Here is a 14,809-nt window from a genome sequence, read left to right as displayed (position 1 = left end):
CTAGAAAGCAGAATGTGAAATCAGTCACTTAACTGACTGTGAGCCCTTGTAAAAGTCACTTAACTTTACTGGCTCAGTTTCTTCACTTGTAAAATGGGGAGAATAAATTTACCCTTATTGTCACTGAATAGTTGTGGCACCCAGAGAGAAATATTTACAGACAGCCACCTGAATTAATATATACAGACAGTGAAGTCATACATAATCTCAAATAATTGTTTAAGTTCACTTAGGAAAAATCACAGAGAACCCATTTTCTCATGTGCAGTCTGTTCTATCTGCTAGTATAATTAATATAATAGTTTTAAAGCAGTAACCCAGTAATCCCGCTCCTGGGCTTATATCCAGAAGGAACCCTACGTCAAAAAGACACCTGCACCCCAGTGTTCATAGCAGCACTGTTTACAATAGCCAAGACATGGGAACAGCCTAAATTTCCATCAACAGATGACTGGATAAAGAAGATGTGGTATATCATACAATGGAATACTATTCAGCCATAAAGAATTAAAGCATAACGCCATTTGGAGCAACATGGATGTCCCTGGAGAATGTCATTCTGATTGAAGTAAGCCAGAAAGAGAAAGAAAAATACCATAGGAGATCACTCGTATGTGGAATCTAAAAAAAAAAAAAAAACATAAATACAAAACAGAAACAGACTCATAGACATAGAATACAAACTTGCGGTTACCAAGGGGTCAGGTTGGGAAGGGACAGACTGGGAATTCAAAATTTGAAGATACTGACAGGCATATGCAGAATAGATAAACATGATTATACTGTATAGCACAGGGAAAAATATATACAAGATCTTGTGGTATCTCACAGCAAAAAAGGATGTGACAATGAATATATGTATGTTCATGTATAACTAAAAAATTGTGCTGTACACTGGAATTTGACACAACATTGTAAAATGATTATAACTCAATAAAAAATATCTAAAAAATAAAGCGTCTTGGAAAACAACAAAAAAAATAGTTTTAAAGCAGTAATTATCCAGATGCTCTTGACTCCACAAATATTCAGATGCTCTTAACGCTGTGAAAAATTTGCCCATCTCAAGTTGAGGGGGAAGAGTTCAGAAAGAAGACATGGTTTACAAGGATTTTGATTCTCAGTTCTTGTTATTTCCCTCAATGTGGAAAAGAAGACATTCTGATAAGGATTGGACATAGTAGGCAAGGTGGCCTTTCAGACATGAACCTGTAAAAGTTACTAGCTAAGACCATGTTATAAACTCAGGACAACGCCACACAAGGAAGAAATATTCCAGGTCCTTGGGGCAATTTCCAGCTCCGAGGGCACCTGTGCCCTGGAGAGAGCCCAGTGTCCAGCTGCCTCACAACTACAGGGTAGACATGTTGGGCTCTTGTTTTGTTCTGTTTCATAGGTGATTCCTGATTCAGCAGGAAAACATTTTCAGTAGAGCTTTAAGAAACTATAGAACTTTCATATCCAATGAAATAAAGTATTCAGATGGAGCTCAGTTCTTCCCAGAATCACAGAACTGTCTGATTTCCTGAAGACAAACATCTTTGAAGAACAAAGAATATGACTAAGAAGTGAGATCAAAATCAGAATCTGAGACTCCTAGTGGATAGCTTTATTTTTTGTTTGTTTTTTTGGTTTTTTGGTTTTTTTTTAATAGACTTTACTCTTTTAGAGCAGCTTCAGGTTCACAACAGAATTGAGCAGAAAATACGGAGAGTTTGCACATAGCCCTCCCCACCCACACATATATATTCCTCTACCCTCAACATTCCTCATCAGTGTGGCATATTTGGTACATTCAATGAACCAACATGGGCACATTATTATCAACCAAAGTCCATAGTTTACATTAGGGTTCACTCTTGATGTTGTACATTCTATGGGTTTTGACAAATGCATAATGACATGTAGCTATGACTATAGTATCATACAGAATAATTTCATTGCCCTAAAAATCCCTTGTGCTCCATCTATTCATTCCTTCCTCCCTGCCTCTCCCCAAACCACTGGAAACCACGATCTTTTTATTGTTTCTGTAGCTGTGCCTTTTCCAGAATGTCATTTGGTTGGAATCATACAGTTTGTAGCCTTTTTCAGACTGGCTTCTTTCATTTCTGGTGGATGGCTTTATTCAGGAGGTTCAAACCCAGCCCTTTCTCACTTTCTGGGAGTCTGCAGTCTCACCTGTAGTGCTACAAAGTGCAGATATGAGCCCTCTGTAGCACTGTATATGTCAGCGCTGAGAGGGGGCGGTCATGGGCTGCACATCCCCTGTTTTGCACTGTGAGGTCTTCTCTGGGTAACTGTGTATTGGAGAGCAATACAAATGCTCCCAGGGCTGGGCTCAGTGTTTATGACATGTAAATCTCAGTCGCAGTTCCTTCCTGAGGATTACGTGTCCGGTCCCTGTAAAGGCTGCAGCTACTTTGAAGTTATTGGATAACAGTGGTCTTTAACCTTTTTGAGAATCTTACAGAGATTATGAACCAGAAAAATCCATATATACACAAATTTGAATCTTTGCAGGTGGGTAGGGAGGTGAATTTCCTGAAGCTTTTAACACGGATCAAAGGTTAAGAATCCCTGCACTATAGGGTTTTGTTATTACTTTGAAAAACAGCTCAATTATGGTTTTCTTGAATTATCCTCAACTTATTGTTGTTAATTCCAAGTCTCCCAATAGTGTAAATGTTTTAATTGGGGAGGATTTGATTTAGTCATGACTGCTGGTTTTGGGGAAACCAGTATTTTTGGTTTAAGTTTACTGACTTGGATTGAGAAAGTTTTATCTTGCCTTTTGAATTTATTTTTAACATCTGAGTTTGGGAGAAGAGGCAAACAATTACAAATCAAGATAAGCCAACTCACAAGCGTGATCTCTTATTAGCCACTTTCAGAGTTTATGTGTTCTCCCCTGGAGCCAAGTGAGCTGGAATTGTCAGTGTTCTTTATTTATTGTACAGTTACTCGGTTTAACTCACACAGTCAATGAGTTCAGTCAAAGGGGAACAAAAATAGTAACAGTTCAGCCTTATCTATGAATGAGTAATTAAAATTAAGATACTATTACTTTATACACATATCTAGTTATTTAAAAATAAATGCAAATTGTAACAATTAAAACTCATACCCTGATAGTGGTACAATAAATTTATACAAACTTCTAGAAGAATAATTTGAAAAGAATCACTAAAAAGCATTATGTTCTTTTACCCAATTATTTTTCTTCTCAATTACCCTTATAAAAAGTAATTTAGAAGAATAGAAATTAAGTGATATTTGCAACAATGGTGTTTTTTTTTTAGCAACACTATTTAGAATAACAAATACTGAGAACAACCCATTTATCAACAGTTAAGGAATGGTTAGGCAAAAATCATGGCACATCTACTGCAGTTTCATATAGGTATTAAAAATGAAAAATCCAAAGAAAATTTACATGTATATATACACATGCAAAAGTGTTGTTAAAATAAATGAAAATATAGCTTTGAGCTGTATGTACAATTGATTACAAATTACTATGAATGCACATGAATAAAGATACAGATTCAAATAACTTTAGAGTTAGGGCAATACGGGGCTTTTTGTGCATTTTTCTCTAAAGTAAATCGGTTTACATTGAACCAGAGGGTAGCAGCTTTTTTTTTTTTCTATGACAATGTAGTTTTTGCTTCTTTCCTAGTCAACACAGACACAGAAACTGCCGTTGTGAACGTCACATATGCAACAAGAGAAGAAGCAAAAACGTAAGTGGATTTGCTCTTGTCTCGTTTTAAATTTGGGAGGGGAATGGGGGGAAGCCTGTCTGAATTCCGTTGAGTGCTGTGTTTATAAACCTTTTCTGGAAAGATGCAGATCTTTGACATATCAGTGGAGCCCCAGGGCATTTATACCAGGGTGTCTGTTGATTATACAGAGATTTTATCTTAAAAAATGTTGAGCCTTGGTATCAAAACTGAGGTGGGAGCTGTGTCTTGACATAGTCAGGAATAGAGGGCCACATCTGTGATGCTGTCCCCAGAGTCTGTTTTGACAATCACTGGGAACCACTTTCCCCTGGAGCCTCCTCCATGCCCCCTGAGGAAGAAGCCCAAGCCCGTTTCTGTCCACACTTACTGATGGGATGCTGGAACCTCATTTTCCCCCTCCAAATATTAAAAGGGGATCCACCTCAGTGACATCAGCCCCAGGGAGCATTGTCATCTGGGAGTGGTTCATCAGAGAGCAGCTGGCTCGGGTTCCCTTTCCTACCCACATTCACTTCCCAGTCCCATTCATGGTTGCATTGCTTCAATGGTGGTTAATTGTGAGCGTGGCTATTAACAGACATGGGATTTAATTTTTTTAAACAACAAAAACAAGTTCCTTTTTATAGGAGGTCCATGAAGTGCCTGTCGGGTCATCATAATTAGAATTGTGGCCACATGTGGTCATGCTTTATGGATGTGGCATGACATCCGTGTTGTTTGTACATCCCAGGATTATAGTTCTATTTTTTTTTCAGTGTTTCAACACCCGTGAAGACATATTTAACCCATTGTCATACTACTAGTTTTCAAGTTGTTAATTTTGCATTAAAAAAGGCAATAGTTCATTTGCTGTTGACTTCTGTACACGTATGTAAGCAGGATACATATCAACAGCCCACCTTTGCAGTTCTTGTCTAGCTGCTCCTTTGGTAGGACTTCTGTGCATGATACTACTTTGTTGCTTTTACTGAGTTCAAAAGATGCTGCTTTGTAATAAATTCACAGACCCTAAACACTAACCTAGTAGACTAGGGTTAATGTTTTCACGTGCTGCCAAAACATGTGAAAAAATTGTACTTCATGTATAATTTTTAAGATGCAGTAGTGGGATTTATCAAATTGATAAATCTTTGAAAATAATAATACTGTGTACTTTTGAAGATTCAAGGAAATAAATGCTCTCTTAACTGCTATGGGATAGTAAATATTGAAACCTTTCCAGAAGGACACTGAGCAAACTTAAGATGTTAAATTCTGCATACTCTCTGACCCAGCAATTCCACTAGGAATTTGTCCTGTGTGCAAAATTGTAGTTGCAAAGATGCCCATGACAACACTACATACAATAGTAAAAGATCAGAGATAACCATATATATCTATCTAACAACAGTCAGTTGCAAAAATGATGGTAAATCAATAGAATGTTAAATAGCAAGTAAAAATTAAATCACAAGGTATTTAATCACTTGGAAAAGTGTTTAGAGTATTAACTGTTTTTTTTAAAGGTTATAAAGTAGTATATATTATATTAATCCACTTTAATAAATAATATGTTCATATAGAGGATGGACTAGGATTTTTTTTTTCTTTTTTTTTGGAGGGATGGAAGGAGGTAATTAGGCTCATTTATTTTTATTTTAGAGGAGGTGCTGGGGATTGATCCCAGGACCTCATGCGTGCTAAGCATGAACTCTACCACTGAGCTATACCCTCCCCCCCGAAGGGTTTTTTCTTATCTGTGTTTATCTACTTCTGAATTTTCAATAACTACATATTATGATTAAAGCTTTTTAAAAAGAGTTCATTTTATACTGACATTTGCAAAGAGTTTTTGATGAGGGGGATACAGCTTTATGTGATGAAAAAAGCAGAATGGAAAATTGTATGTCAAGTCTGACCAGGCCTTTACAGTATGATTACTTATCTAATCGTTACCTGTAAGCTCTGAGGGAGCAGAGGTGGCATCTGCCTTGCTCACCGCTGCATCCTCAGTGTTGAGGGTGGCGTTCACATAGGCAGCTAGTAAACGAGAGTGAATGAACCAGCCACTGATGGGAGGGTCCTTTCTGATGTTGTTCCCTAACAAAGCTCGCTTGCCCCTGCTGCATTTCAGAGCCATCGAGAAGCTAAGCGGGCATCAGTTTGAGAACTACTCCTTCAAGATTTCCTACATCCCGGATGAAGAGGTGAGCTCCCCTTCGCCCCCTCAGCGAGCCCAGCGTGGGGACCACTCTTCCCGGGAGCAAGGCCATGGCCCTGGGGGCTCTTCTCAGGCCAGACAGATTGATTTCCCGCTGCGGATCCTGGTCCCCACCCAGTTTGTTGGTGCCATCATCGGAAAGGAGGGCTTGACCATAAAGAACATCACTAAGCAGACCCAGTCCCGGTACGTGCCTCCGGGGCTTCCTTTGCTTCCTTCTGAGGGGTCCCCTGAGTGCTGGTGGGTCCCGGCCATTCCCCGATTGCTATTGCTTGCATCAGCAGTGGGGGGCTGTGCTATATGGGACGGTGGCTTCTTTAAACAGAACTACTAACAGACTAACATAAAGCCAGAGGCTTTAATGAGCTTTCATACCCATGACCTAAAGGTCGTACCCTGAAACACTAATAATTCATAAAAAAAGTACTAATGACCTCACAGTCAAGAATTGTTCTCACAAGCTGATGCCTGTGAATACATCTTCATATTTTTAAAACAGCAGAGGTATGGGGCTGAACTTTATGGGATCCTAAAACCCACTTATCTTAGCTCTTGCCTCCTCTCCTGAGTCAGAGCCCTGAATGGTAGTCATTCTTTGAGACCACCTAGGTAGTCTCACAGATAGCTACATAAAGGAAGTGGGTGAGTCACTGTTACATTGAGCAAGAAATAAAGCACATTATCCTTATGTTGAGTTCTCTGTTTGAGGAGATTGAGTTACAGTAGATAAAGTGACTTGTGGGGTTGTTGATTTTTGTATGTCATAAGACCACAGTACGATATAATGAACAAAACACAGGACTTGAAAACGAAGACCCTTGTTCAGGTTTTACCACTTAATAGCTATATGATCTTAAAAACTTCAAGCTCTCTGAGCATCAGTTGCTTCTTCTCTAAGCCAGGGTTATTTTGAGAATTAGGACAGCCAGGCAGATTGAATGGAATAATTACTGTGAAAGCACTTAAATTACAAAGCACCAAAGTACTAACAAATATTAGTTATTTACATGACAAGTGCATTTTATTCAGGTCATTGAGTATCTTGTAACCTGAAAGAGAAAACACTATATTCTTCAAAGTGCCTGAGTTACTTCCAAATAATGTACACTTACGAGTCTCAGAATTCAAATCATAGGAGTGAAATGATGAGATGCGAGAGAGGGGAAGTACTGTGTGATGTTTCCTTTATTTTAAAATGAGTCCTTTTTTCCCCCTCCAACTTTGCTTCAAAGAATTATCTAAAGTGGCTTTAAAAATGGAAGAAGTTTAAGTAGAAGTGAGGTTAGTCTCAAAGTGTGTGCCCATTTTTCAGAAATAGGCCAAAGACTTGGATCTGGGCTTTCTAACAGCCAAAGTAGAAAGGGATGCCATCAATTATGTGATTTTGAATGTTAACGAAAACAAGTAGAGCCACAACTACCCCAAGAAGTCTGATAAAGTCATCAAGCTTTTGAGCCAGTAGTTTTAAGAGCCTGGAAGAAGGCAAGCTGCCAGTGGCAAGGAAACCAAAAACTTAGGCAGAGAAAGGGCATGCCTCTGTTTTCTGTCCGCACTCAGATATATAAAGCTTGCTTGAATTTGGTGTATAGAGTTGGATTAACATGGCGTTTAAAAGCTGCCATCAGTTCGGAGACCGGCGCTGTGCCAGCATGCAGTATTACCCCGCTCACTTTACTCTTCACTTCTAAGATCATTTGAAAGACTACACAAAATACTTCATTTACCAAACTGGCTTCATTACCACGTTGGCTTGGAGGTTGTCCAATAGCACTCCTGTAGGAAATACTCCTTTCTAGATGGAGCTGCAAAGAATTCAGGTTTGGCACAAGACCCCCTGCACTGCTTGCCACCTTCTTGGAGAATGGCATTGGTTGCAGCTGTGCTAATGATACTTCCATGTCTGTCTGTGTCCTTGCTGTACATTTGCTGGTGCGATGCGTTCTTGGGACTAGGATCCAGTCCCAGATGACGTTGTGCTATGGCTCCTGATTCTTTTCCTGCAGGGTAGACATCCATAGAAAGGAGAACTCTGGGGCTGCAGAGAAGCCTGTCACCATCCATGCCACCCCAGAGGGGACCTCTGAAGCATGCCGCATGATTCTTGAGATCATGCAGAAAGAGGCTGATGAGACCAAACTGTAAGTTTGCATGCAATGCATGGACCACTCAACAGAGAAGAAGAGTAGGTTCCCATTCATTTAACCCAGGAAAGTTTTAGAAAGCTGTAAATCTGTTGCTCAGTAAAGGGAGCAGGGAAGGGATTATTTTTACGAAATTTGTTCCTAAAGAGAATACAGTGGAAATAGATCTTTTATGTTTATAATATGGCTGTTCTTCTACTTGTATGTTTCTCTTGGTGATCCTAATGCTTCTCACTAACTGGTGAAAATCATTGGTAGGAACATTAAGACTGTGCTGTCCACATCCATGCAATGAGGGGATGATATAGCTCAAGTGGTAGAGCGCATGCTTAGCATGCAGAATGTCCTGAGTTCAATCCCCAGTACCTCCTCTAAAAATAAATAAATCTAATTACCCCCCCACAAGATAAAATAATTAAATAACACAATAATAAAAAAAAATTTTTTAAATCCATGCAATGGTGAAAATGTTCTATACCTGCACTGTTCAGTATGATAGCCACTAGCCACATGCTGTTACAACATGAGTGCTTGAAATGTATCTAGTGCAGTAGGGGAGCTGAATATTTTAATCTATTCAGATTTAAATAGTCACATGTATGGCTGATGGCTGTCTTATTGGACAGCGCAGGTATAGAATGTACACTGTCATCAAAACCATCATTTACAATGCTGGAAAAGGATTTTTCCACCATGCTCCTAAGCCACTCGCATGCTTTTAAAGTTGGATTGCATTTGCTTAAGTAGTAGAAACTGGTATCTGAATGGCTACTTTCTTCTTCTTTTTTCTTCTATCTCCCCCCACCCCTGTGCCTTTCTTTTATAAAATATTTCTTACCATTCCAGAGTGTTGTACCAATCTGAATGACAAATACAGTTTTTACTAAACCAATTGACTTTGTGTTATAAACAAATTAATGGTAATGAGATAGACAATATAATAATTTTTTAAAAGGTTCTGTATCAGTTTGGCAAAATCTGCTTATAGGCAAGTGTGGCAGTTTTATAAAGAAGCAGTGAGGGATGAATCAAATACAAAACTAATTTAGCAAATAATCTCAAATAATAGCGTTCCAAAACCAGAAAGGTGAAAGAAAGTAGTTCTTAAAAGAAAACCATTTTAAGTCTATTCTTAGATCTCATAAGGGACTCTGACCTTTCACTTATGAGTTATTTACAGTTTGGGGCTTTTGAAACCCATCAAACGCTGTGGCTTAACTTAAAGAAGCTCCTCCCTCATCCAAGTTATTGAGAACTTTAAATAATACCCTCCTTGGTCCTCTGACCTAGGTGTAAGTGTCTTACGGTATTCTAAATAACCAAGAAGACTGTTGTATACATTGAATTTTTAAAATGTTCATGTAGAGGGAAGATGGAGTTTGAATATCTAAGAAAAAATTTTTTGAGTGCCTCACTGTGCTGAGCACTGAGCTGGGGGCTGAAGCTGCAGCCCTGAGCAAGATCCAGTTCCTGCTTTGTCCAGTGGGAGAGACATCTGCTAAACTAATAGTTACATCAGTAAGGAGTGCAGCACAGCCATGAGAAGTGCTGCAGTGGAAATGACTGCAGGTGACTGGCGGCCCTAGTCAAAGGTTTTAGAGGGACAGGAAGAGACTTGGGGGGTTCAGGGAAGGCCTCTCTGTGTAAGTGACATTTAACTTGAACACTGCAGAGGATGAGTGGGAGGTGGAGGATGTAGGAGAATAGAGATCCTAAACTTTCTTTTTATTCATTTACCAAATATTTTTTGAGGATGTACTATATGCCAGGCACTGTTCTGTGTGCCAGTGAACAAAGCTGATGGAATACCCTGCCCTCTGAAAGTTATGTTCTAATGGAGCTTCTTCAAGCATCCATTTATTTGGGGGCAGTAGTAATGGATCTGTTAGATGATTTTGGTCTCAAGTAATAGTAGAACATCACAAGTGGCTCAAGCAGTAAGAAACAATTACGATGTCACATAGTCCTAAGGTAGAGTAACTGCAAGGTCAGTAAAATCATATACTCAAAGTCTCATGACTTTTTTTTCCTCTGCTTTACCTTCCTTGGGGTGTATTTATCTTTTTGTGATTGGCTTATTTCACTTAACGTAATGTCCTCAAAATTTATCCATGTTGTAGGATTTCCTTCCTTTTTAAGGCAGAATAATATTCCATTATGTGTATGTACCACATTTTGTTTGTTCATTTGTCCATTGATGGAGACTTGGGTTGCTTTCACCTCTTAGCTATTGTGAATAGCGCTGTTAGGAATATGGGTGTGCAAATATCTTTTTGAGACCCTGCTTTCAATTCTTTTGTATATATACCCAGAAGTGAGATCGCTGGATCATACAGTAGTTTTATTTGCAATTTTTTGAGGAACCTCCATACTGTTTTCTATAGGAGTTGCACCATTTTACAATCCCAGTAACATTTCAAAAGAGTTCCGATTTCTCCATACCCTTACCAACACTTGTTATCTTCTGTTATTTTGATAGTAGCCGAACTAATGAGTTTGAGGTAATATTTGTATTCATTTGATATCTCATTGAGGTTTTTATTTGTGTTTCTCCGATGATTAGAGATGTTGAGCATCTTTTCACATGCTTTATGACATTTGTATATCATCTTTGCAGAAATGTCTGCTCAGGTCCTTTGCACATATTTAAACGGGTTATTTGGTTTTTTTAATTGTTGAATTGTAGGAGTTCTTTATATATTCTGGATGTTAAACCCTTATCACAATATATGATCTGCAGATATTTACCTCCATTCCATAGGTTGTCTTTTCATTATATCCTGTCCTTTGACACAAAAGTTTTTAGGTTTGATGTAGTCCTATTTGTTTATTTTTGCTTTTGTTGACTGCTTTGGTGCCATATGCAAGAAACCATTGCCAGGTCCAATATCTTGAAGCTTCTCCCCTTTTTCTTCTTCTAGGAAAATTGTACTTTTGGTTTTACATTTAGATGTTTAATCTATTTTAAGTTAATTTCTGAATATGAAATAAGGGTCTAGCTGCATTCTTTTGCAAGTGAATATCCAGTTTTCCCAACACCATTTTTGAAGACACTGTCCCTTCCCTGTGGTGTAGCCTTGGCACCTTTGTCAAAGATCATTTGACCATACATGCAAGGGTTTATCTCTGGGATCTCTGTTTTTTTCTGTTGGTTTATTTTTCTTGATACCAGTACCACATTGTTTTGGTTATGGTAGCTTTGTATTATGTTTTGAAATCAGGAAATGTGAGATCTTTTCCAAACTGCTTTGACTATTCAGGGTCCCTTGAGATTCCATATGAATTTTAGGATGAATTTTTCTATTTCTGCAAAAATTGCCATTGGAATTTGATAGGGGTTACATTAAATTTGTAGATTGCTTTGGGTAGTATGGACATGTAAACAATCTTATGCCTTCCAGTCCATGAATACAAGATGTCTTTCCATTGATTGCTGTCTTCATTAATTTCTTGCAGCAATGTATCATAGTTTTCAGTGTATATGTCTTCTTTGGTTAGGTTTATTCAACACTTTATTCTTTATGATGTTATTATCAATGAAATTATTTTCTTAATTTCCTTTTCATATTGTTCATTGTTAGTGTATAGAAACACAACTAACTGATTTTTGTGTGTTAATTTTATATCCTACAATGGTGCTGAATTACTTTATTCGTCCTAATAATTTTTTTGTGGCATCTTTAAGGTTTTCTACATATAAGATCATGTCCTCTGTGAACAGAGATAATTTTACTTCTTCCTTTCCAATTTAGATGCCTTTTATTTCTTTTCCTTGGCTAATTGCTTTGGATAGGAATTTCAATAGTATGTTGAGGGAGGAGGGTATAGCTCAGTGGTAGAGTATGTACTTAGCATGCACGAGGTCCTCAGTTCAATCCCCAGTACCTCGGTTTAAAAAAAATTAAATTAAATAAATACATAAATAAACCCAATTACACCCCCCCCCCAAAAGGAAGAAAAAATAGTTGAATAGAAGTGGTGAGGGCATCACTGTCTTGTTCCTGATCTTAGAGGAAAAACTTTCAGTCTTTCACCATTAAATATGATGTTCACTATGGGGTTTTCATTAATGGCCTTTATTATGTTGAGGTAGTTTCCTTCTATTCCTGAATTGTTAGGTGTTTTTATCATGAAAAATTGTTAAATTTTGTCAAATGCTTTTTCTGTATCGATTGAGATGATAATGTGGGTTTGCCCTTCATTCTGTTAATGTGATATAGTACGTTCATTGATTTTCATTTGTTGAACCATCCTTTCATTTCAACTTGAAGGACTCCCTTTAGCATTTTTTGTAGAGCAGGTCTAATAGTAATGAATTCCATTAGCTTTTGTTTATCTGGAAGATTCATAATTTCCCCATCATTTTTGATGATAGTTTTGTTAAATTCAGTATTCTTGGTTGACAGTTTTTTCTTTCAGCACTTTGAATATGGCATCCCATTCTCCTCTGGCCTGCAAAACTTCTACTGAGAAATTCATGTATAATCTTATGGAAACTTCCTTGTGTGTTACTCATCATTTTCCGCTTGCTGCTTTCAAGATTTTCTCTTTGTTTTTGACTTTAGACACTTGGGTTATAATGTATCTCAGTGTGATTGTCTTTGAATTTATCCCAGTTGGATGTTCTTGGAGCTTCTTGAATCTATATGTCCATTTCTTTCCTCAGATCTAGAAAGGTTTTCACCTATTTTCTTCTAATAAACTCTCTGCCCCATCTCTCTCCCTTCCTTCTGAGATTCTAATGACATGTATGTTGACCCACTTAGCCTCTGTAAGTCCCTTAGCCTCTCTCCACTTTTAAAAATTTTGTTTTTCCTCCCCACTTGATTTCAAATGACTAATCTTCAAGTTTGCTGATTCTGTCTTCTGCCTGACCATATCTGCTGTTGCACTCTTTTAATGAATTTTTCAGTTCAGTTATTGTATTTTTCAGCTCTATTATTTCTGTTAGGTTGTTTTTTATAGTTTCTGTTTCTTTGTTGACATTCTCACTTTGTTCATGCGTCATCTTCCTGATTTCATTTAGTTGTCTGTATTCTCTTTCAGGTCATTGAGTATCTTTATGATAGATATTTTTAAGTCTTTGTCAGGTAGCTCATAGATCTGCATTTCTTTAGGGTCAGTTTCTGGAGTTTTATTTTGATTCTTTGATTAGGCCATGTTTGCATTTCTTTATATGCCTTATAACTTTTTGCTGGGGTTTGGGCATTTGAAAAAGCAACTCCCTCTCAGTCTTTGCATTACTGGCTTTGTTCAGGGGAAGACCTTTGCTAATCAGCCTGGCTGGAGTTTCTAGGACCTCTCAAACCATTTCTGATCTCTTTCTCCCCCTGGCTTCTATGGGACTGCAGCTCTAACATACCATTCACCTGTGTTTTCAGCAGCTTCCAGGCTCTGGCACCAGTCTTGTCAGCTCTCCAAGTCAGGCGAGATGAAAACCAATCCTTCAGGCAGCCCCCAGACAAGCCAGAATGTTGGACTCATGATCCAGTCTTTTGTTTCTATCCCGAGAGAGTAGCCCTGGTGTAGGAGATTTCCTCCCAGTTGCCCCTTGCTGTACTGTGTGGGGGAAGGAGCATCAAAGGCATGCCAAACGCCACAAAATTTCCTACCCCTTTTGCTAGAATCCCTTTTTGGTTTTATAAAATCCTGGATGCTGTAGCTTCTCACTTGATCTCTAGAGTTCTAGCCTATCTTTTGTTGTCAGCTTGGTGTCTCTGTGGGGGTAAGAGAGTCTGTAGGTTCCTAGTCTGCCATCTTACTGATATCATTACCCCTTGTGCCCTTTTTGAGAGCAAGGAAAACCTTCCTAAAGTCACCCAGCGGGCTGCTTCTCCTACCTCATTGGCCAGACCTCTCTCATGGGCCTATTTCCAACCAGTCACAACAAGGGAGTGTAATTACCATAATTTGATTTGTGTTAATCAAAATTCATGCACTGGGGTTAGTGAGGGACTCAAAGCCTTTCCTGAAGCCCACGTCCACTTGTTACCTGAACAAAGGTGGCTTCTATTTGCAAGAAAAAAGCTGGGTAATAGCTCTTGGGAGGCAACCATTGTGTTCACCCTAAATGTTAAATTGTTGCTTGTCTCTTTTAGAGCTGAAGAGATTCCTCTAAAGATCTTGGCCCACAATGGCTTGGTTGGAAGACTGATTGGAAAAGAAGGCAGAAATTTGAAGAAAATTGAACATGAGACAGGGACCAAGATAACAATCTCATCGTAAGCCACTTGTTCAGATTAATTGTGCCCAATAATGGAGAATTTGAGAATTTCGATATGTCCATCTCATTCATCTGCTTTCCCTTAAAATGAAAATGTAATTGTGAGTGATATAATTATCTTCAGCACCATCAAAACAAATACATAATAGTTACCAGTCAAAGATTTTCTTCTACGGATATGATCTAAGTCACTGCAAAGATTTGAGATAAGATGGCAGATATTCTATGCTACAGTGTGTGGTGAGGGAATCCAGTCTTCTCTCCACCTCTTCCGCCAAGACTTGTTTGTGATCCTTCTGGAATTTTATTTTTCCTTTTGAAAAAAGGAAATTTCTCTCTTTTTCCTGGTGGCCAGCTTGCAGGATTTGAGCATATACAACCCTGAAAGAACCATCACTGTGAAGGGCACAGTTGAGGCCTGTGCCAATGCTGAAACAGAGATCATGAAGAAGCTACGTGAGGCCTTTGAAAATGATATGCTGGCTGTTAATGTAAG

At 38.4% G+C, this 14,809-nt stretch overlaps 1 protein-coding gene across 2 annotated transcripts in view; it reads left to right on the top strand.

The window, feature by feature from the left end:
• The window catches only part of IGF2BP2 (insulin like growth factor 2 mRNA binding protein 2), a 146,727-nt gene that overhangs the window by 106,801 nt on the left and 25,117 nt on the right, over positions 1-14,809 (top strand). For both annotated transcript variants that reach the window (XM_031452753.2, XM_010976161.3), the window contains exons 5-9: positions 3,683-3,746; positions 5,863-6,135; positions 7,953-8,087; positions 14,189-14,311; positions 14,669-14,804. In XM_031452753.2, the coding sequence (XP_031308613.1) occupies positions 3,683-3,746; positions 5,863-6,135; positions 7,953-8,087; positions 14,189-14,311; positions 14,669-14,804 (731 nt within the window). The remainder of the gene's footprint in view (positions 1-3,682; positions 3,747-5,862; positions 6,136-7,952; positions 8,088-14,188; positions 14,312-14,668; positions 14,805-14,809) is intronic.

The sequence above is a fragment of the Camelus dromedarius genome, chromosome 2 (assembly GCF_036321535.1).
Source record: "Camelus dromedarius isolate mCamDro1 chromosome 2, mCamDro1.pat, whole genome shotgun sequence".
NCBI classification, from domain to species: Eukaryota; Metazoa; Chordata; class Mammalia; order Artiodactyla; family Camelidae; genus Camelus; species Camelus dromedarius.
Note: the sequence above shows the minus strand (reverse complement) of the source record. Positions and strands in the feature narration are given on the sequence as shown.